General features: G+C 50.6%; 1 protein-coding gene across 27 annotated transcripts in view; it reads right to left on the bottom strand.

Moving 5' to 3' along the window:
* CACNA1C (calcium voltage-gated channel subunit alpha1 C) overlaps positions 1-22,410 on the bottom strand; it is a 654,724-nt gene that overhangs the window by 134,281 nt on the left and 498,033 nt on the right. For all 27 annotated transcript variants that reach the window (XM_037014885.2, XM_037014891.2, XM_037014892.2 and 24 more), the window contains exons 10-13: positions 15,853-15,943; positions 11,978-12,004; positions 4,465-4,625; positions 3,349-3,574 (exon numbers count right to left, since the gene is read on the bottom strand). In XM_037014885.2, the coding sequence (XP_036870780.1) occupies positions 3,349-3,574; positions 4,465-4,625; positions 11,978-12,004; positions 15,853-15,943 (505 nt within the window). The remainder of the gene's footprint in view (positions 1-3,348; positions 3,575-4,464; positions 4,626-11,977; positions 12,005-15,852; positions 15,944-22,410) is intronic.

Here is a 22,410-nt window from a genome sequence, read left to right as displayed (position 1 = left end):
ATGCATTGGCAGATGCCACGGCCCAACAGTTAACATCCGGGTCTAGCCAACCCTCTGTGCTGTTTCTTTCCCCCTCTCTATTGTCCCAATACTCCGATGATGAATGGTGACTGCTCCTACATCAAGGGGAGGGGTGTTAGGAGATCAGGGATGGATATATCTCAGGGGACGAATTGCCCTCCCCCAAGCCCAAGGCAGAAATATCATATCCAAAATTCATCAGTTCCTACACATTGGGCCGGAGACCACACACTGGTTTCTATCCCCTATATTTGCCCCTTATGGTCTCCGCAAGGCCATAAATCAGGTGCACCAAACCTGCACTACTTGTCATCGCATCTTGTCTCAAGGTGCTCTGAAGACCTGGATGGCCCTCCACCAGATGAGAGGAACGATTCCCGGACAGGACTGGCAGGTTGATTTCACCCACATGCCTAAGCATAAAAAGCTCCGGTATTTACTAGTTCTGGTTGATACTTTTTCAGGGTGGATTGAAGCCTTCCCCACCAGCCAGGAGACAGCCTCAGTAGGGGCACAGACACTGGTGGTGCATATCATCCCCTGTTTTGGCCTGCCTGCCTTGTTGTAGTTGGACAATGGGCCTGCTTTCGTCTTGGGTCACTCAGCTAACAGATGAGGCTCTCAACATCACCTGGAACCTCCATATACCCTATCACCCCCAATCGTCAGGTAAAGTTGAAAGGACTAACAGTCTCCTAAAGGACCAACTAACTAAGCTGTCTCTGGAGGTAAAGCTCTCATGGCCTTATCTTCTCCCTATTGCTCTTGCTCGGCTGCGTGCTGCCCCCTGGGGACCGGCTGGACTAAGCGCATTTGAGCTAATGTATGGCAGGCCCTTCTTACTGAGCACAGGCCTGCCTGCTGCCTCTCCTCCTTTAGCCTCCTACCTTCCTTATTTTTCACTGTTGAGACATCTTCTCAGAGAACACGCAGACCAGCTCCTACCCCAGCCCATGTTGTCCGACAACCCAGAGGACGCGGATCTCCTTCTAAAAGAACTCCAGCCTTGATCACTCCAGCCTTGCTGGACAGGACCATACACTGTAATCCTCACAACCCCCACTGCTGCCAAACTATCAGGACACCCTGAGTGGTACCATATTTCCCAACTAAAAAGGGCCCCCCATTCCTAATGATGTTTGGCAAGCAGAAGAAGTTGGACCTCTACAGATCTAACTCCGAAGGGCTCCTCGTCCTCCTCCTCCTCCTACATAGTGGAGTAGCCTTGCCCTCTCCCATCAGGTATTGATTTGAAGCCACCCAGCAATACACCATAAAAAATGGGTGGGTAGAAGAGACGATTGGGACAGCTTTTTGTGAAGTTGACAATTGTCAGCCTGTAATTGCCCTCCCTCTTAACCGAGTTTGGTGCCCTGATGGAGAGACATCTACCCACATGGCCCTCTGCTTCACCTTTCAGCAAACAGGAAAGTGAGGAACACAGTGGGTCAAAGAAAACTTTGGGTGCCCCTGGGCCTCCTGTGTCATGAACTGGATGGTAGAAGGCTGCCTGGGCGAAAGCCGCCATATGCTTACTTTTCAATGCTGGGCACCCCGGGCAAAGAGGTATTTAAACATCAAGGACCCCTTACATAATCACTGGAATGAGGGCGTTACAGGAGGTGCTTATTTAAATAATTTTCAAGCATACCCCTGCCAGACTATCACGATTCGCTGATACCTAGAGGTAAGCACCCCCAAACATCTCGAAGAAGTACAACAGGCCATTAAAAACCAAGAAACCCACCTACAGACTCACATACAACAAAATGCTAAGACCCTTCCCTTGTCTTGGTTAAGTCTCCTGCAGGAGGGGCTAGATTTATTCTGGCACACCCTCCCCAGTACTTCCTTGACACAATGCTTCCTCTGCACTTCCCTTATAGAAACCCCTGTGGTGGCAGTTCAGATACCACCAAGAGAGAGCCTACCCTGCCCTCTAAGCCCTTCCTCAAAGCCCAAACTTATTGGAGAGGTACCGTTATTTGAAACACCTGAAGCAAATGTGACCTTGAGACATCACTATAAGCTGTCTTCCTTTCTCTGCTCCCCGCCAAGCACTTGCCTGTGGTGCAATAGGACCTTATACGAAACCAACTTTGCAAATGCTTCTTGCCTGCTGGTCACCCTAGTCCCTAGGCTGACCCTTTACAGGGGAGCTGAGTTCGCCAACTCCTGGGCCTTAGATTCCCATCACAAGAGAGCAGTCCTCCTGCCTTTAGTGGTGGGGATCTCCCTTACTTCCTCCATTCTAGCCGTGGGAGTGAGCACTGGTACGCTGGGTTACAGTATTATGGCCCTAGAAAAACTGGCACGATGGCTTGAGGCAGCTGTCCATGCATCTGCAGCCTCTCTGGCATCCCTCCAGAGGCAAGTCACCTCCTTGGCCCAGGTAACCCTCCAAAACCGCCGCACTTTAGACCTCCTTACTGCAGAGAAGGGAGGGACCTGTCTATTCCTCTGGGAACAGCTATATCAATGAGTCGGGACTCGTAGAGCAGGATGTTCACAAACTACAAGAACTAAAAAAAGGAACTCCAAGGAACCGGCATATCAGGTAATAATCTGTACAGCTGGTTTCAATCCCCTATTATGGCCTGGTTAGTGCCTCTCCTAGGCCCTGTTGCAGCAATCTGTTTCATACTCCTTATTGGTCCATGTGTTTTTAAGTTCCTTCAACAGCACATAGCAGAAATGTCACACATAAAACTCAATCAACTGTTGCTGCACAAGTACTCGCCCCTCCCGACTGAGCCTCCGGCCATCAACCAGCCTTAAAGCCCCCCACATCACCCCCCCTCAGCCGGAAGTAGCCAGATTGAGTCGGCGCCAATTATAACCAAAAGGCTAGAATGTAAGGCTGGAGGCACCGGAGGGAAGAGTGCGCACGTCGGACACTGATGATGTGTCAAAGTCCCCAGCTGTTGCCCCCTCCCAACCTGAAAAATGTGCCTTAGGCTAGCCAATCCTCGCAGGGCTGTAAATCTAAGCTCTGTCTCCCCCTACCTTCTTTAAAAATTTGCTGCCTGTCTACTTACGCATGACTTCCCCAGCCTCCATTTCTGTAGACTGGGAAATCTTGCCCAGAAATTGCGTTCAAATAAACTACCTGGCCCTTTGTTGCCTCTCTTCGCCTGCTTATTTTGGCTATAATTTATCTTATGTATGCCATCTAATGAATAAAAACTCCCTTCTGTTGTATATGAGCTGAGACAGGCCCTTCAAGAAACAGCAGCTACTCTCCCATGCAGGCCTTTCCACCCCCCTGCCTTCTGGAAGAACTTTTCCCTGAGTCCCTGACCCAGAGGGAAATGAGGAACCAAATACCTTGTGATCTTGAATATCCTCAGAAGCCGGACGCACCGCAGCACAGAGATGCCCAAGGGAGACATGATCTTGGTCTCCACCAGGATGGTCTCCAGGATGCCGCCACACACAATGAAGCAGTCAAAGCGGTTGAACAGGGATACGAAGTAGGCCTGCAGGCCCAGGCTGTACATCTTCAGCAGCATCTCCGCCGTGAAAAGGGCCAGCAGGGCCTTGTTGGCCGTGTCTGGCAGGTTCCGGACACAGGGTGGGAGGAGGAGGAGAAAACGGTAATGATCACGTGGGAAGTGACCCTCAACTCCCTTCCAGCCAGGATGCCTCCCACCAGCAGAGACGGTTACTGGGCCACTGCTGGGAAAGGGGCATCTAGTCACAGTCACCATAGACATGTACAGAGAGCCCACCATGTATCGAAGGTTTGCATGCATCACCCTCATGGCTCCGGCCAGAGAAGTAGGTACCAGTTATCACAACCAGTTTTCAGAGGTGTGCAGTAAGGTTCAGAGAGGTGAGTCATCTGCCCAAGCTAATCAGCTGAAGTGGGGAGCCTGGCCCCGAGGCAGCCTTCTCTACTGGGAGACCGACCATGGCCCAGGGTTCTGCAGTGCAGCCCTTGGGCAACCCGGCTCCCTGCAGAGGTGCTGAGGTGCTGGCTGGGAGACCCTCCTCCAGGGCTGCAGGGAAGGGGTGCTAACTACCCTCAGAGGACAGCTCCTAGTGCCCAGGCTACTAGTGTAGCTCCCCGCCTTTGCGGGCACCTTGGGCTCCCATGTCGGGCAGGCTCACCAGGAGGCCTGAAGTATTGCAAACCTTTCTGGGAAGTTGGCAGATAGGGATCTGACAGCCAAACAAGCTGCAGCTGTCCTTGTCACTTGGACCTCACAGTGACTGCAGGGCAGGCGGGTGGTGTGGGCCCAGCAGGATGAGCCCCAACTGTTTATGCCGAGCTTGTGCACTTTCTGCAGGAATTGCAAGCAGCCTGGCCTGTGGTGTCCCCAGCCCAGTGCCTGCCAGGAGCCACAGCCCCTGGCTCACCACCCTTCTGCTTAGGCCATCCGTGGCCACGCATCTGGCTGAGTCAGCCAGACGGCCCTGGAGGGCCAGCACCGCTCTCACCTTGGACCTCCGTGAGCCAGTGGGGCTGGTTGTAGTGCTCCGAGGCGATGGTGAGTGTGTTGAGGAACACCAGGAAGATCACAAGCCAGTAGAAGATGTTGGACTTAACTGCTGCGCGGCACTTTCTCCTGCAGAATCGGTTCCACCGGCGCCAGTAGCGGCTGGAAGGGAGCAAGGAGAGAAGGGGGTGGGGGCGGCTGTGAGGCGTGGATTTCTTCCAGGGCAGAGGCGCCACGGTGGCCTCCCCTCAGTCCTGAACTGCCTGGCCTCCCTGAGGCAGTGTTGGCCGGTGGCGGGGACACAGCCTCACGCAGGTGACCCGCTCCACCCCGCAGTGTGCAGCCGCGGGCATGTGCCGGCTCCTTTCCAAACTCTGCTTCTCTCATTTGTGAAACAGGGGAAGCCAACCTCATGGGGTGGTCATGGGATTGATAAAATACCATAGGATGCGTCTGCCATGAATTGAAGGTGCTCAAAAAGCTGGAGTTATTTTTATTTTCTAACAACTGCGTTGTTAGAGATGGTATTGCAAGTCACGAAGCTACATTAGGGCCAGTAATGGTTACCATTAAAGAGACCTCACGTCCGCGTGGTCCAGCATGAGGCCCCTTTCATTTCTCCTTCATTCTTTACACAAGTCAGCAAGGCGGCCACTGTCCCAGTGTTGGGGGAGAAATCCAAGTGCCGCTGCCACTATTGCTTGCGGCAGAGTCCGCCCTGCCTGTCTCCCCTTACTCCGTGCTGTCCCTCGTCAAGGGGAAGGTGAGCCTCGACCAGAGCTTCTTTGCTTTTTGGGGGTTATAGAATAGTCGGAGAATCTAATGAATGTTTAGTCCTCTGCTCTGAAAAATGAGCAACCCACACACCCACACACTCACGCGCCTCTGCGTGCACGGCCATGCAGCACACACCCCGACCCCTGCAGCTCTGCCAGGCGCCCTGCGGGGCCTCCTTGCTCTTCTGGTTGGGGCCATACACAGCATTACCTGAGGACGCTGAAAAAAACAACTCCAAAACCTCACTAGCGCCCAGGCCTTAACTCCAAACCAATTAAATCTGATTCTCTGGGGACTGGGTGTTTTTTTTTTATACCAGAAATACCACTGGTATTTTTTAAAGTTCCCCAGGTGGTTCTAGTGTGTAGCCGTGGTTGGGAGCCTTTCAGCAGGTGGCCCCACGAACCACTCGCTCTCTGCAGTTCCACAGCAGAGGGGCCCAGGGCGGGTCCCCCCGCCCCTCGTGATTCAGAGGAAACACAAAGCTACCCTGGGACTCCGTGGACCAGACACGCAGTGCCGAGGAGAGGAGGCGGGGGTGCCGGCGAGGCGCCGGGCAGGGAGGTGCAGAGGCCGTGCTGGGCAGTGATGACGCGGTGGGGTTCAGGGAACCAGACAGCTAAGAAAAACAACCGCTCGGCAAGGCCTAGGCAGGGACAGCCTGCGGACAGCTCCCCAGCACCGGCGCCGGCGATGGCGAAGGCCTCAGCCCCACCAATGCACGGAGGGCCCTGAGCTGACCGAGGGGCAGAATCAGCAGGCCTGTGAGCGTGAGTGGACGTGCAGGGTAAGAGAGAGGCGGGAAGGGGCAGCCGAAAGCCGTCGGGAATGTACAGGTGGACACTAGGAGAAGCGGGGCTCTGGGCAGCGAGGCCGCGGGGGGCACTTGGCCGGGGCGGGGCACTGGAGGCGCCCACCAGGCGGGTGAAGACAGCCCGTTTCAGGTAGTGAAGAAGGACGGGGAGAAACAGAGCAGAATCTGGGAGCACCTGTCCATGAATACCTGTATTCACACCTATATTCGAGGTTTCTAAGGATCCCTCCACCACCCAGCCCCAAACGGCCTTTGCGGGTGGCTTGACCTCATCTCTATTTCCACCCTGTCATTTTTCTGCCCAGGGTCTGTGGAGAATCCTGTCACCAAACCTTTGTTAATGCTTATCATGAGATGAGAAAAGTGAGGGTACATCTAAGCAGGGTATCGTTTCCTCAGCGTGGCAGGGAGAGCTTAATTTTGGCTTGCAGGACAGGGAGGGAGGGACTAAGTGGGCAGTGCTCTGATTGGACCCCTATGTCACTGAGTTCTTGAATGCCAGCTCGAGCGAGGGCCAGATCTCTGTAGGGGACGCACCTGCCACCTGGGGGAATTCACTCCACAGAGAAGAAATGCCTTGGGGTCAGAAAGTTATGGTTCCTCAATGCAGGTGGGGAGGCTTACATCCCCCACACATACCACCTGGGGTGGTAGTGAGGGCAGGGGGTGAAGAGAGGGCAAACAAATGTGACAAGGGGTCCCAGGTGGGCCTCAGTGAGGGGCCTCCTGGGGAGCTCTCTGGGCCTCACCTTGCCAGGGCAAGGCCCTGCGTCTTGCCTGCTACTGTGGTTATTAATATTGTAGAGAATGTGGTAAGACTATTTTTTCCTAAAAAATTAATTTTCAGGACAAACTCCTATCTGAGCTTAAATAGCTTACACTGTAGTTTCGAGGTTGTTGTAAATAGATACAGGCTCATGTTGCAGAAGTCACTGGAAACTGCTGCTCAGAAGCCTCAGGCACCAAGTTCGCGCTCTCACAGCATACAGGCACTGGCTGGAGCCAGTTAAGACCAACTTGCTTGAACTCCTCTCTCCCCCAATTTAGGGGTAGAGGATTCAGGGTGCTATGTGCCGGAATCCCTGAAGGAGTAGCTGTCAGAGACGAGGAAGTGTCTGTTAGATGGTGCCACTTCTGTGCAGAGCCATTCAGGAAAGTCACGTGGATTTGGGCTGGGTGGGGGTGGGGATAATTACTATCCAGAGGAAGTATTTAAAGATAATTATACACCTCCCACTCTTCAAAATATAGCTTTGCTTGACAACTGGTTTCCTGGCAACGCTTCCTACTGTATAATAAATGTAGTGGTTTATTAGAATGTGTAAATTTATTTGCATGTTTACATATACATGGACGATATAGAAATTAAATGATAAAATAGGGAGGAGAAATTTGCCTGCTCTTCATGTTCCCTTCATACTAACTGGAAGAGTCATTTGTTCTAGAAATAGAATTTCTCATATGTAGACATAGGAGAGAAGGGTGGGTAAGAATGTGTCTCATCTACTTCTTCAAATTTCTATATTATTGCATTTCACAGGAAAATTTCTGCTCACTCAGCCCCAGATCCGCGTTGTCTATTCCTAATCCTGGGCCCTGCTCTTGCCTTTCCACCTGCATGGACTGCCTGCCAGCGGTCAGGACCTCCCCGTCTATGTCCTGCCCATCTTTGAGGGCTCAGCTCAGTTCCCTGCTTCTCTGTGAACTTTTCTAGTCTTCTCAGACTCAGAACTGCTGTCACACTTATTGTCTGCAGTACTAATTTTAGTTATGCATCAGGTAATCTTTATTAAACACCTACCACGGGCTCAGGGTTGGCTATTCAACAGGTAAGAGGACAGATACTATCTTGGGCTGCCTAAAACTCATATGGGTGATACAGATGCCTAAGCAGGCAATCAGAGTGTGCTTTGTGCCAGGAGGGCTTTGTAAGAGGAGCCACGGAGCCCGTCAGAGGGTATCCAGACAGCCAGGGAAATGATTTCCCACCTCCTTGCATTGTCAGTTACCTTTTACTGTATGGTTCTTGCCTCTCCTATGAGATCATAAGATATTTAAGGGAAAGGGTCCATAGTATTCATGCAGCCCCTCCCATGTGATAGGAACGTTTGGTTGGCAGGTCAGTAGAGCAGTAGAGACAAACTCCACAGAGATATACTACCTCCTGTCAAGACAAGGCCTGGGACCTCCCAGCCTTGTGTGACCCTGGGTGGGGTGAGGAGAGGGCAGTGCCCCTGAAAGCCAGCTGGGTGCACAGTGTGTGCCAGGCCTCGAGAGTGGACGGCACCATGGAATGATGGGTGCTTCAGGTTCTTTCCAGAGGCTAGAGTAAGTCCCTATCTTTTCTGTAACAGAACTGAGAGTGAGCAACATGAAAAATCATTAAAATTTATTCTTTTATACATGAGTAGTTTTAAAGTGGATTATTAAAGTTTGGGGGCAAATTTTGATATGTGCCCTGTTGTTTACAGGATGGCAGGAGTAAAGGGAACACTGGATGCATATTTCACTGAAGACGGGGCAAGACAGCCCTCCCAACTTTTATAGCCCCACGAGGTTCACTTCAGAACTCCTGATAGTTGAGATCTGGAAAGTCCACCAGGTTATTTGATTAACCCCTTCAAGTTGCACAAGGATTTCTGTGCATATTTGTTCCCTAACTGTTTAAGTTGTACTCTGAATGCTGGGCTCCAAATGTTTCAAAATTCCTCATTGTAACTAATTCCTTGAAGTGGAGAGGTGGTTTACCAAGGGAAAACCCTAATATAGCCCTAATATTACAAGTTCATTAATTTACCAAATTTTCCTTAAAAGATGTGTTCTAATATTTCTTTTGAATAAAAGGTGGCTTTGTATCATTCAGTCCTGCAATTTGAATAAGCCAGTTTAAAAGTTAAAATTCTATTATTTGTCATTGTTAAACTGAGAAAATGATCAGGAATACTTTGATTTTTTTTAACTCAAATTTTAGATCCCTTTTGGTATAAAACAGACCCTTCACTGTTTACAAAGTTATTCCCTGAGTTGCAAAAATTCCCTGTCCATTTTCCCTGGTGCAGTAGCCACTGGCCATTTGGAATTGAGCACTTGGAGTGTGGTCAGTCTAAACTGAGATGTGCAGTAAGCATAAAATATATACTTGGGTTTAAAAGCCATAGTACAAAAAAAGAATGTAAAATATCTCATTAATAATTTTATATTAACTACACATTGAAATTATATTTTAGATATGTTGGGTTACATAAATTTTATTAAGATTTATTACACCTATTTCTTTTCACTATTCAACCTAGCTACTAGAAGTTTAAGAAGTGCACATATGGCCTGTGCTGTATTTCTATCCAGTAGTGATGCGTAGAGCCATCCACCCCTTGCCCAAGACACAACAGGTAAGTGAAAACTGGGTTTAGTATTCCTGCGCAGCACCTTATCACTGGATGGCTTAGTGGTTAGCAGCACAGGTCCCGGACTTACGTGAGCCATATGGCCTGTGCCTCTTAGCCTCCTCTGAGAGTGGGATTAATGATAGGTAATAAGCCTTTGGAGAACACAGTCTTCCCTCTGTATTTCTGTTATATCTTGAATAGTAACCCTTCCCAGAGGTTAAATGGCTGGTCTGCAGGAGGTTAAGTATATAGCTGGTCGAGCCAAGTCTCAGAGCTGAGCAGAATCCAGGGTTTAGGGGATTGCTGTTCCTTGTTTCTTTTTCAAAAGCACACGTTACACCATAGATCACTGGATGAAAAACATTCCCAGAGTCTCCTGGGAAATGTCTCACTAGGCAGAGTCCATACAAATATGTGATATCTCTTCTCTCCTCCAGAGCATGTTGTTCTATTCATTTATTCACTCATTCATTTATTTGACTCACTCATTTGCATGTAATGAGAATGATATTTTGGAAATATTTAAAAATATATTCTTATATCCCTTCACTCTTGTTTGAACTGTTGGAAACCCAAAATGTTTTCTCAGCTTTGGCTGTCAAATAAGATATTTAGTTTGCACTGTCTGTTGTCTCACTGAGGCAAGACCATTCATTCATTCATTTACTCAGCAAATACACATTCAGTCCCTGTATGTACCTGTCCCTTCCTCAGATGCTGGTGCTAAAGCAGTAAAATCCAAGCATTACTGAGAAAGAAAGGATTTTTTTTAAATTTCTAGAGCTCTTTATCATGTAATAACAGCTGGGCCTGGTAGACTTGACCCTAGATTTTTTTATGTGAAGGAGGTCTTGGCTTGAGAGAAAGAGGAAGGGAAGAAAAGCCTGCCTTTTCCAGTTCTAGTGGAATATGGGAGGAAAAACATGTCAGACGTGGGGGTGAAAGTCAAACACAAGTCCTCATTTAATAGTCAAGCCCCAAGAGGTTAGAGAAAGCTGCTTTAGAAACCAGGGAGACAGCAGCTGGGGGAGCCTCTAGAGGCTGTGGGAGGGGGTGTGCGGGCCCCTGGGAGAAGGTCTGCCTTTGGCCTAGAGCTCTGTGTGCGAGGCAGGGAGGTGGGGAGACTGCTGCAGTGCTTGTTCACTGAGCATAAGGGACTGATGTGTCCATGCACTCAGGTGAGGCGTGGAGGTGCTAAAGGCAGTGCCCAACAGAGTTTGAGGGTCAGAGAGCAGAGGTGGGGAGCTCAAGATCAGATGCCAATATGGAGGCCCAGGGGCTCCAGTGGTGGGTGTCCCAGCTAGATGGACTTGCTGCACCTCAGCAGGATGAGCAGAGAGAAGCCCAGATGAGCCACCACCCAGCAGAGGTGCCTAGAGGACTCAGCTGACCGGGGCCAGCCCTCACTGAGCCCAGGCTACCTCCCAGGGCCTGGAAGTGCCCTGCCCCAAGCATCTAGATCCCATCCTGGGGAGGAGCTGGGGCATGGGGACACAGAGACCCCACGTTTCACCATAAGGGACTGTTTAGTCCTGTACAGCATGCGGCTCCATTTAGCAGCTGGACTAAAATTCAGTGTCACTCATGCTCCTGCTACACAGTAGGTGAGGCCAGGGAAGCAAGAGTAGATCCATATAGTAAAGCAGAAACACCAGTACTTGTTGGCTTGTACAAGTTTTGTGGGAGAAAACGCACACCCCCCACCCATCATCCATTCTACACATGTGTGGGCAGCCTACCACCGGACAGGTGCTTGGCAGGTCTTCCTGGAAATAATACCTTCGAGGCACACACAGCCTGCTGGACGAACCAGGCCTTGGGAGCTGGTAGATGGAGGGCAGCATGCATAGAGGGTGGGCGAAGCTCAGGGGCACGGTGGGTTTGCAGAAGGTGCCACCACATGTTGCAGCTGAGCTTAACCAGTCTGAGTTCTCCAGATAAAGGCTGAGGACACAGTGATGAGGTGGAGTAAAGGCTCCATGCAGAGGTCTTTGATATGTGAGAGGAAAGGGAGAGTTCCAGTAACTGCAGGAAGCTCCACTGGTGGAACAAAGGCTGTGTGAGGGGAGCTTGGGGGCTGAGGCTAGAAGGCAGCCCAGGGCTAAAGACCATGGTGTCCTAGGAGGATCTGAGCAGGGCAGTGTGGGGACCCCATGTCCTTTCCATAATCCCCAAAGTTCAAACCTCGCTGTGTTCCAGAGACACAGAGTAGTCAAGAACAGTAGCAAGCACCCACATTGTATTTATCTTAACTGGACTTCACCCTAGAAAGGAGAGAGACATATTACGTCTCAGAACCTCCTAGGGACAATGCTGCCAGAAGCCTGACAAAGAATTGAATAGCCGTCAAGCCCCACTTATTGCCTGGTCTGAGCTAAAGCCTCTTCTTGACAGCCATGGGGAGGAGAGCTGTTGCCCCATAGCAACCCCCCTCTCTCTCCAGCCCTGCCTGTAGCTTGCACCTTGGTCTATGCAACAGGATGCTGAATACCGACCTCAGAGCCGCAGGAAAGAGGAGGACTGTGCATCTTACTCACCTGAACTTCGATTTGGAGATCCGGTGGCTGAAAGAGAAGAAGGAGATGTTACCAGATGACACACATACATTTCCTTCCATTTAAAAGACATCCAGCAATCCCAGGGAGGTTTGATGTCCCCGGGTTGACACACATGGGCCACACAGGTGTGTGGCAGGAACTGGAAGGGCTCTGAGAGAGAGCACCAGCTTGTCAGCACCTCCTGGCATGTTTGGGCGCTTCACTGTGAACTCTGAGGGCTGGCCCAGCTGCACACCTAGTATCTTTAGGTGGAGCCACTGCTCCCTGCAGAGGGAGTGTGCCCCGTTCCCAGCCCATAATCCTCTGCCCAAAGGTTCCCTGAGGTCAGGCGTGTCAGTGGTGTTGGGCCTGGAGAAGAGCCGTGGCTGGCAGGACGGCTGCTCCTGCAGACTCCAGGTCTCAGCAGCCAGAAGCTGCAGGCAGAAGCATGCTAGCTTAGGCCCTCTGCTGTCTGAGCAGGAGCCCAGCCAATGTGTACAGAGGCAAGATAAACAAGAGGAACCATCTGGGAACTGAGGGCTGCCAGCTGGGCCCACAGAAACTGCCATAGGTCCTGAGCAGAAACCCAGATGCTCACAGTCATGTGCAGCCCTGAAGACCAGGGAACCTTTGGGTAGGAGCACAGGGCAGGTGCTGACCCCAGGGGCTATTTTATGGGGGGATCCCCTGAAAGGTGGGACCTTCAAGGAGGCCTTGAGGCTGCCTAGTTCATATAGGAGAGTCCAGGGGAGGCTGTGAGAAGGGGTATGAGGGGGAGAGGGACAGGAAGATGGAGAGGGAGGTGGGGAAGAGAATGGGGGAGTGTGTAGAGATAGAGAGAGAATATAAGCATTTGAGAGAAAAAAAATTGAAGGCATTGTGTCAGAAAAGGATTTACAGGAAGTACTGGAGAGATTGTAGGTGGGGCAGCCACACTCAGGTGGACCCACAAAAAGATGCAGAATGCAAGTGAGAGATGGAGAAAGGGATGGAGACACAGAGATGTCAGGGCCCACAGCAGTGGGGAGCTGGGGAGGTGGCTGCTGCAACCCTGTGTTGTCCCAGCTCAGCACAAAGCCAGCTCTGTTGCATAGTAAGAAAACAACCCCTCTCGTTATTTTTTATTTAAAAAAATTAAAGCAGAAGATGTGCCAGGTGTCGTGCATGAGATAATTATATCTCCAGGGCACTGGGAGTCTGAGCCAAATGCCTTTACTGCTCTGAACTGTTAGCTAATAACCTTTTCCCACCCCCAAGACTGCCTGCTAGGGCTGCAGCGGTTAATCACATGTTAACAGAGCGTGTGGGAGGGGTATTGGGAGCTAAGGGCAGCGTTTTTATTTAGAGCCACGGTTTAATGGGGAAACAAATGTTTTCCAGCTGCTAATTGGGTGGTGGGGAATCTGGGTGTTCTCTGCTCCAGCAGGGCTGTGCAGGGGTTGGGACCCCCAGGGTCTTCCCCAGACTTGCTTTTGTGCAGTTGATTCTCCTCATTGTGAAAACAAGCCAGAGTGGGTAACCATGGCCTTTAGCTGGTGACTCTGTCTGTGGGGCCTGGCCCCCAGCCTTCTCTCAGACACATCTCTGGCCCTTCTGTGCAGACCACATGACCTTTCCTGTATGGTGCTGTCTCTCTGAGTGGGCAGGTGGTTTTTTAAAACTCCCACTTGGGGAAACTGAAATCTGAGTGCTCACATCTCCCAAGGAGTGGCCTGGGCAGTGGGCACAGGGGATGCCAGGGGCAGGGGCCTGTTTGGAACCAGGTTCCTGCTCAAGCACGGTTCTTATGCACTCTTAGGAGGAGATGGAGCAGGCCCTCCCCGCTGATGCACAAGTCCTGATGGAGACCCCAGACACCGTGCTTGAAGGCTCATTTTTGTTGTTACTGTTCTCAGGGGATCTTGGGCATAATTTTAGGCTCTCTGGGTCTGAAACATTCATGCCTTTTTGAGCAGCATGTTATGTAGGCTCCCCTTCCTGAGACAGCACTCAAGTGGCATGTGTCTGCAGACCAAGGAGAGCCCTAGCCCTGGGATCTGAGACTGGAACTCTGCGAGGCCAAGGTTCCTGAGCCCAGCAGGCTCCCTTGTGCAGCCGGGACATGCCACCGCTCAGTCCCAGAGGGAGGGAGCCCTCCTTCCTGTGTAAATGTGGGTCTCCACGGCTAACACGCACTGTTTCTACAGCGCTCCTGAAGCTGGAGCATGTCCAGCGGATGCCAGGTGCCTCTATGGGGCACAGTCACCCTCTCCTCCCAGCACAGTTCCAGGCTTTCCTGGAACATGCTGGCAAGTGACTTCCCCAGGAGCCCCCTTGTTCCTCCTGGGCTGCAGCATGGGCTGCACCCCAAAGCCGGAGCTGCATGGCTGTGATCATCTTCTCTCCAGCCCCACTTAGTGTCGAGCCCACAGAAAGGTCTAGAACTGACAGACATTGCGGGTTTGTGGTCTGCCTTTCCCTGGTGTGGCTCCCGAGGCCGCTGCCAAACACTAGGGCTTGTTTTGTGTGGTTCCAAAATCAGAGAAGAGGGAAAAGTCTTGAACTGCTGCTTAGCAATGTAATTAGCCCTGTATTTTACCAACTCTGACAGTAACTGCTTCCCAGCAAGGCTGAGGAATCCGCAGTGCAGTCTCCCCAGGCCACTGTTGGAGTGAGTGATGCCTTTATTTCCCTGGCTGCCTGGGAGTAGAAGGGGAAGGCCAGTCTGTTCCTAGGCTGTTTTCCCTTCCCCTTGGCTCAGAGGCCATTCTTGAGGCTGGCAGGACAATGTTTATGCTCACCTACAGATAATCTTTTTAAAAGGTTGGAGTCTCCCAGGGCACTGACTTATTTTATAGGGAGGGGCTGAAATAAGATGTTGTATGGATGGGGCGGGTTAGGAGCTTGTTTCATTTGGGGCTGGTTCTGCTCGGAGCCCTCTGTGGGACTGGTAGTGACCAGGGTGAGTTTATAGTTCTCATGCTTCCCCCAGTGGGGCCCAAATGCCCTGGAGGTCAGTGTGATGCCCCACAGACACGCCTTCATCCTTGGACTCTCTGGAGGAATGAAACCAGTAGTTTGCCTATTTTTAGCAATTAAACCATTTTTCCCCTTCATTTTTTGGGGACCACCTTTCCCAGGGACTATTGGTTTCCATTAAGATCAAACTAAGATGGGTGATTGTGCTGACCTGTGTGTGTCTGTGCGAGGACCTGTGTGTGCGATGACCCGTGTGATGACCCATGTGTGACCTGCTCCTCCCCACAGCCAGCCCAGGCCAGCGCCAGGGTCAGTTCAGCAGGTGGGACTGGGGGCTGACCCAGGGAATGGGAGCCTAGGTGGGGCCTCTGCAGGAGGCGGCGGCAGCTGTGTCCTAGCTAAGCACAGGCCAATCCATGTTTTGCTAACTTGGGTTTCAGGCATCCCTGGTTCCCTCACTGGACGGATGACTACAGTTTTGGATAAGGACCAACAAGTTTGTCATCTCCCAGTTATTTTCTTACCCGCTTACTTTTCTTCTAGGTCACATTTATCAGACCGAAAGGGTGGTTGGCAGGACCCAAGCCCCTAACAGAGCAGTCTCACATGAAAGGGGGCGGGATGGCTGGGAGGAAACACTGCAGGGCCACTGATTACCACAAACGATCTGTCCCTCTCATGTGACGGACAGGTGCTCACAATCCAAGAGCCAGACTCCCACAGGAGTGCTGCGGTGATGACTACCTCAAGACTAAGACTGATACCCCTGCGCAGGGGCCCTCTTCTCCCATGTGCTCCTCACCTGAGCACATTGTGCTCCTCATTGTGCTCTGATCTCTGCCCCTCCAAAGACAGCCAACCCACTGTGACTTCAGGACACGGGCAGCCCAGCCCCTGGGCTCGCTGTGCCTACTCACGCCAGCCTGGCCCCGCAGTTTTCTCCCTCGATGTCCCCTCCAGCCACGTTTTCGGTGTTGACAGACTCCGTCTCACTCGTGGGCATGCTCACTGCAAGAGTCAAAGGGAGGCAGAATGAGGCATTGAGGATGAGGAGCCGGTGGGAGAGAAAAGCATTTGTTTGCAAACATCAACCCCAAGCCTGCGAGCTCTTCGGCAGAGGAGAGGCCGAGCAGCACCTGCCGGCTGAGGGAGGCAGTGCTGCTGTGAGCAGGCTGCACCCTGGCACTGCCCTGGCCAGGTTGGAGTTTCCTTGGCTGACACGCCTGCTGCTCATCCAGGGTACCTCTTGCTGCCCAGGTTATTGTAAACTAGTGGGGATGTGGGAGGAAGTCTGATGATAAAATAATTTCCTTAAAGGGTCCATCCTGGAGGCGCCGACCACCAAACCCTTTCTCTATCTGAGCTCCACAATCTTGGGACAGCTGTGCAAGCCTTACCATCTGCATCCACTACTTGCCATAAAAAAAAAAGAGCTTCATGAAAAGATTCTATCTCCCTTATTTCATCCACCCATCGATACTAAGGGGCTCCATCCCCAAACTTAGGGTTCAGCTTGTTTGTAGACAGGCATTGTGAACTACTGGATGGATCTGGAGGACTGCCCTTTACCTGCACACTGGGTCCTGAGTCAATGACATGTGGCTGAAGTGAACAGCCATCACCAGAATCATGTACTCCTTCAAACTAGTACTGCAGACGTCAGGGATGAGGAGCACAACAGTGGCATCTCATCCACCAAATCAAGTATAGATGTGGCTCAAAGATAGCCTACAGGGGCCCTCTCTCCCTTGCAGCAATCCTGATGTTCCCAGCTGAGCAGGCTGACGGGCTCTAAGCCACCTAATCCCACCAGAGCCCACCTCCACCAATCTGCAGGCTCTCTCCAGGCTGCAGTGACTGAACTTCCAGGGCAGCAGTTTCCCAGCCTGGAACCCAGTTTGGTGGCTTAGAAGAAGCCATTTCTTTTATTACTATTTTTTATTCCAAATGGAATTTTAACTCAAGAGAATCCCTCATCCTTTTTACCTTCTAGTACCCTTTTCATACAATACAACAACGAGTTCCCTATCTTTGCCAAGCCTTGCTCTAAGAGCAGCTGCTACAGCCCTGGTCCTGGCTGTGTCCTTGCTGGCGGAGCCCCTGTGGGGAGAAAAGCCTGGCCCTCAGCAGCCATGGACTCTGCAGTGAGCGAGGCCGTGGCACATGGGGATGTGGCAGCAGGCGGCAAGTCCCCACGGGGCCGCCCCAGCCCAGCACAAGAGGTCTCCCGGTTGTAGGGATCATGTTGCTGGACATGGATTTTTTCCCCCCGTTTCTTGTCTTTGGGATGGACACAGCAGTGGGTGGAAAAAGACTGATTTCAGGAATGTGGGAGATACAACAGAAAGCCCATGGCTCACCATGTGTTTGGTTGCCATGGATGAGAGGCTTCTCCACCCTGAGACTCATTTTCAATAACATTGGGTGTCATTTCAAAGCAGTTTGGTGCTGGATGGAGCTCTTTTCCCCTCACTTCATAGCCTAGGGTAGATGCCCAAGCTCATGCCATGTGTTCGGGGTAAGACTGGACTGGGGCAGAAGTGTTGTGCTCCCTGCACCACACTCATCTCGGTTGCCCATGTGCTGGCCAACTCCCTGTGCTCCACCCTCACACAGCACAAGGTCCTCTGAGCCCATCTGGCTCCGGGGCCCCACAGGAGCTTGGTGGCAAGCCAAACTGAGCTGTTGAATTTATAGCATTTATACTCCCTTTGCAGCCCAGGTCTGAGGGAGCTGGCCGGTGAGACAGATGTCATGATGGCTGTTCACTGGGGGCTGGGAAGCCGGACCCTTCAGAGCTTGCAGGTTTCCTTGCTCCATCCACACAAAGGAAGCAGGCATAGGACTAGAGAGCCTTAGGTCCTGTGCTCACTGTCTCCAACCATCTCTGGCCTCTTTAATGCTTTAGGCATCATTAGGGCTGAGCTGTGTATGACATGGTATTTGATTTGTGATTCTCTGCTCCGGAGAACCCCTCGTGCTCTAGGGGAGTGGTGTGATGGCTGTGTGCTAGGCTTGGAAAGGACTGAACTCCAAGTGGGCAGGTCTGGGCATCAGGAGGAACCATACCAGCTTCTAAATCAAGGCACTGCCTGTACCAGTAGTAAGTTGGCATTACAGTGACCTTACTTGGCTGGTGCTAACCCAAGGAAGGGTTCCCAGGGAGCAGCTGCTGCTTACTGGCCTGTCTGCTGACTTACACATATGCGGAGATGATAAGGCAGTGACTTTGAAGGGAGTGGTTACCATCCCCTCACACACACACACACACACACACACACACACACACACACACACACACTCACGACCACTGCATCAGGGCCAATAAGAAAATGCTGTCCCACTTAGTCTGGTAGGTCCCCATATCCATTTACACACTCACAGACAGGGGACGTTACCATGGCTCTCTGTGGAGTGACTAAACCAAGCAAACTTCCCTTTCTTCTGATCGAGCAAGCCCGCTGGAGTGCCTCCTTTCACAGACAAGATGGTCAGTGTCAAGGACCAGGAACAAGACATCAACAGAGAGCATGCAGGCAGCCACAGGCAAGATAAAGAGACAAGGAACTCAGCTTTCACATAGAACATCCATTTCATCTCCAAAAATAAACTAAAAAAATTATAAAAAGTAATGAACCAAAACATTTAAGAAAACATAACAAAATAGAACCAAACTCCAGATCATACAAATGAATGACACAAAACAAAGGGTGGACCTTGGGGAGATGGGATTACTCAGCAGAGACTCCATTCTACACTGGTGTACCTGTTAGTGGCTTTGAGGGACCTTCCTGGAGGGACCACCACTCATCCTTGATGCCTCCTTGGGGAGGTATCCCTTTTATAGGCTCCAGCGGGGTAACTGCTTTGGGGTCCCCCTTCACCACTACCTGGTGGCCAGGTGACCTTTTGCCCCACCTGTAATGGACTTGAGTGCTTCCTCACCACTTATCCCAGATCATGTCACTTGCAGGTGGAAAACAATCCTTGGATTGACTTGCCCCTTTGCCCGATTCAGTCATTCAATTCCATTCAATAAAGACCCATCAAGTGCCTCAGATCTCATCACATTCAAAATATATATGCATCTGCTTAATCGTTTAAACAGGCAAAGAAGTTGCTCAGGGGCTTGTCAATGTGTGGTCTTTTGAGAAGGTTTGTACATAAGGGAGAAGAATTCTGTAAGGTTCTCTTGCATTCCCATTTTTGGGTCTGGGCTGTAGTTAAAGAAGAGGGTACTAGGGAGATGTAGACACTGATTCCTGCAAATGGAAGGTGGGGAGTTCTGTATTCTGCAATGGACTTTGATTTCTGAATGTCAAATGCTTTAGCTAATTCCTGAGAAAAATAGTTTTCCCACTCTACCTGACAGAAGTAGCATTAACTGTGCCATAAGGAGGCTGCTGGGGATGAGTGGTGAGTAAGGCTTAGTCACAACTTGCTAATGGGAAGGGAAATCTGTTAGCACTCATGAAAGGAAGCAGGTGCCCAGGTGAGGACAGACAGGTGGCCCATCCACTCCAGAAGGGCATGAAGGGAAGGTCAACCCAAGACTTAGGGTTTTTTTTATTTAACCCTCTTCCTCTGGAACTTGGGTCCTGTTCATTGAACATCCTTGAATGCTGCTTCTTAGTGAGAATTCTTAAGACTGGCTCATGATAGAAAAGGCTTATTTTTAACCTATGTAAAGGGCCATATCCCAAACACACATCTTTAAAATACAAAGCAGAAACTTCATATCCAGAGGCATTTTTTTCCACTTCTTCTAAAAAATCCTAAATGAAAAGAGTATTGAGAGTTAGGAGCTGAAATGAATGACTTGGTTCTAATTTGCCTTCTAGAAAAAGCTTTGTCTCAAATTAGAACCGAAAGTCACTCAGGTGAATATGTGGAATATCTACTCTTTTAGTTGGAGGTGTAAACTTGCCACTCACCAAATTTTTGTCTGTTCACTCAGATGTCTGGGGAGACAAGCGACCTGGCCAGTGACAGAAAGCTCAGAGCATTGTGACCTATTATACAAGCAACACCCAGCTTTTGGCTTTGGCATCAATGTCATTCCATCTTGTTTGATTTAATAAATAACTATAATAACTTTATAAACAACAGAAGGAGCTTGATAAATTATGGTTGTTCAACTAATAACTGAATTTGATCCAGGTTTGCCTTTCATGTGGGCAAATTGCAGCAATCGGTGTGGCTCTTCCTGTGTGATGGAGATTTGAAGACCATCTAAATCATCTCCCCTATGTTGGGCAGTAGCCCCCACTAGATCTGCTCTTTTCAGTCAAGTTTATCTGAAATTCTTTGCTGAAAGGCAAACCTCTCACCTGCAAGGAGCATTATATTAACGTTTTAGTGCCTAATGACTTGTGACAGTTGTTCCATAAGCAGCAGAGGGGATATGGTGCGTGGTGATGCAGCTTGCGTTCCTCTTACTAAGGGCTAGGCAGCAGGGTCACAGCCAATTCCTTAAGGGACATGTGGCCCCAGAGAGATGGACTTGGATTCCTTCTTGGAAACTGAGTGCCCAAACTGTTGAAAGTTGAGAATTATTAATGCTAGGCACTTATCCTGTGTATGAGACAGAGAGCCTGATTCTTCCTTTGGCCTCTCAGGTGATGAGCTGGGGCCAAGAGCCCAGGTGCCCAAGGGCTCCTCTCCTCTAAAGGCTACCCACTCAGTGCCCTGAGAAGGGAGCTTGATCTTCTACTCATTTGGGGTTGATGTCATGATAACACACTTGCGAGGGGGTGAGATGCGCTTCATTGAATGAACTTAGGAAGGAGAATGCTGGCAAGGAAGCTAGTTTTCTGACTTTCCAACTTGATGTCCCCAGGCACTGCAGATCAAATCTGGGTCTCTGGGCTGTTTGTCCCTTGGTTTCTGCTGAGAAGATTCCAGAAGAAAATGATATTTTTGTGCAAAAGTAATTAATAGCTGCCATTGCAGATGGTGGATAACAATTACATTTTTAGGAATATCACCAATGGCTATGATGACTTATATCTCTGTCTTGCCAGCAACTGATTACTTCTTGAATGAATGTCTTCTCTCCCCAAGACATCTCTTGATGGCAACTCTTGCTTGAATAGTGCTTAGTAGGATGAATTCTGTATCTCAAGGGCAATTGCACAGTTCTTGTCTCACAATAACTAGTGTCTCCCCTGACTGGCTTGGAGAACAGTCGTGTAGATGCTGGGGGATTATAATAAGCCTGACACAGGATAATCTCCTGAAACTGGAAATTGCATGAATCAGGCTGGGCGAGGAGCACTAGATCTTAGCCATTGTGAAGACTGATATTCCCTGGTACTTCGGGTTTGCAAGTCCTCTGGGGTTTTATTCACTCAGGTTCAGGAATCCTTCATTACACACACGGCAGTGCTTTGGAAGCAGGACTCCTCAGAACAGCTGGCCTTGCCTGGGGCAGCTGTGGTCAAAGAGCAGAGCAGGCTCACAGCACACGATGCTCTATACGGCTAACAATGGTCTCTGGTCAGTGCCCCACACTGCTTAAAACAAATCCCCAAGTGGTGCATCTGCTCCAGGCTGTTCCAGTGTGTCAACATGCATGCTTTCCATAAAAATCAGATCTCATTTAGCCATCATGATGCAAGCACGATGCGACATGTGTGCCCAAAGATGGTCAAACTCACGCACAAAACAAGACTCTAGAAGGGACATGGGCCAAGGTTTGAGAGTAAGAGCAACTTTAGGCTTGACAAAGAAAAGCCAGGATACGAAGGTCCCTGGGCCATCAGCCCACAAAGGCAGCAGGAAACACCAGCCTAGCAGCCCCTTCCCTCCTCTGCCTCGGCCCTCCCCTCCTTCCACCCGCCCCCATCCCTTGGTTGGGGCACATGTGAAGAACCATCACACTTGAAGTAGCTGGCCTTGCTTCTCGAGTCCTTCTGCCTCAGATCCTCCTGTGCACTGTGACTGACTGAGTGGCGTTAGAGCAAAGCTCCATGTGCGGGATCGAAATGAACCTGTGGAGAGGAGGAGAGATCTGCCTAGTTCTGAAATCTTTGGTCACTCAAAACAGCTCTGACATTGTCTCAGGAGTGGGGCTTTGCGCTGTCCTGTTGGGACTGTCAGCAGGAATGGCTGGCCTCTCTTGAGATCTGCTGTCTGAGACGTGCAGTCTGCATCCTGGAACTTAGCTGGGAGCCTCGCCCTGCATGCTTGGAGAACTCACCAACCTCTCCCGCTCTCTGACCTCCTTTGTTGGAAGGGGCTGGGCCATCAAGGCCAGACATCCCAGGCGGTGGCCGGGGGAGAACTGAAAGAGCTGATGGCATTTCTCACCCAGTGTGAACACCTCCAGTGCTGGGAGTACATGTGGAGCCACTGGGCTGAATCCTGGGCTGGCCAGACTGCTGGAACCCAGCTGCCTAGGCGTCCATGCACTCTTGGATGGGACCGGATAGTTTCCTTTGCCACTTATTTGGCAGATGCCCACTTTATTATCT

Source organism: Manis javanica, chromosome 15 (genome assembly GCF_040802235.1).
Source record: "Manis javanica isolate MJ-LG chromosome 15, MJ_LKY, whole genome shotgun sequence".
NCBI lineage: Eukaryota > Metazoa > Chordata > Mammalia > Pholidota > Manidae > Manis > Manis javanica.
This window is presented reverse-complemented; position numbering and strand designations above follow the sequence as displayed.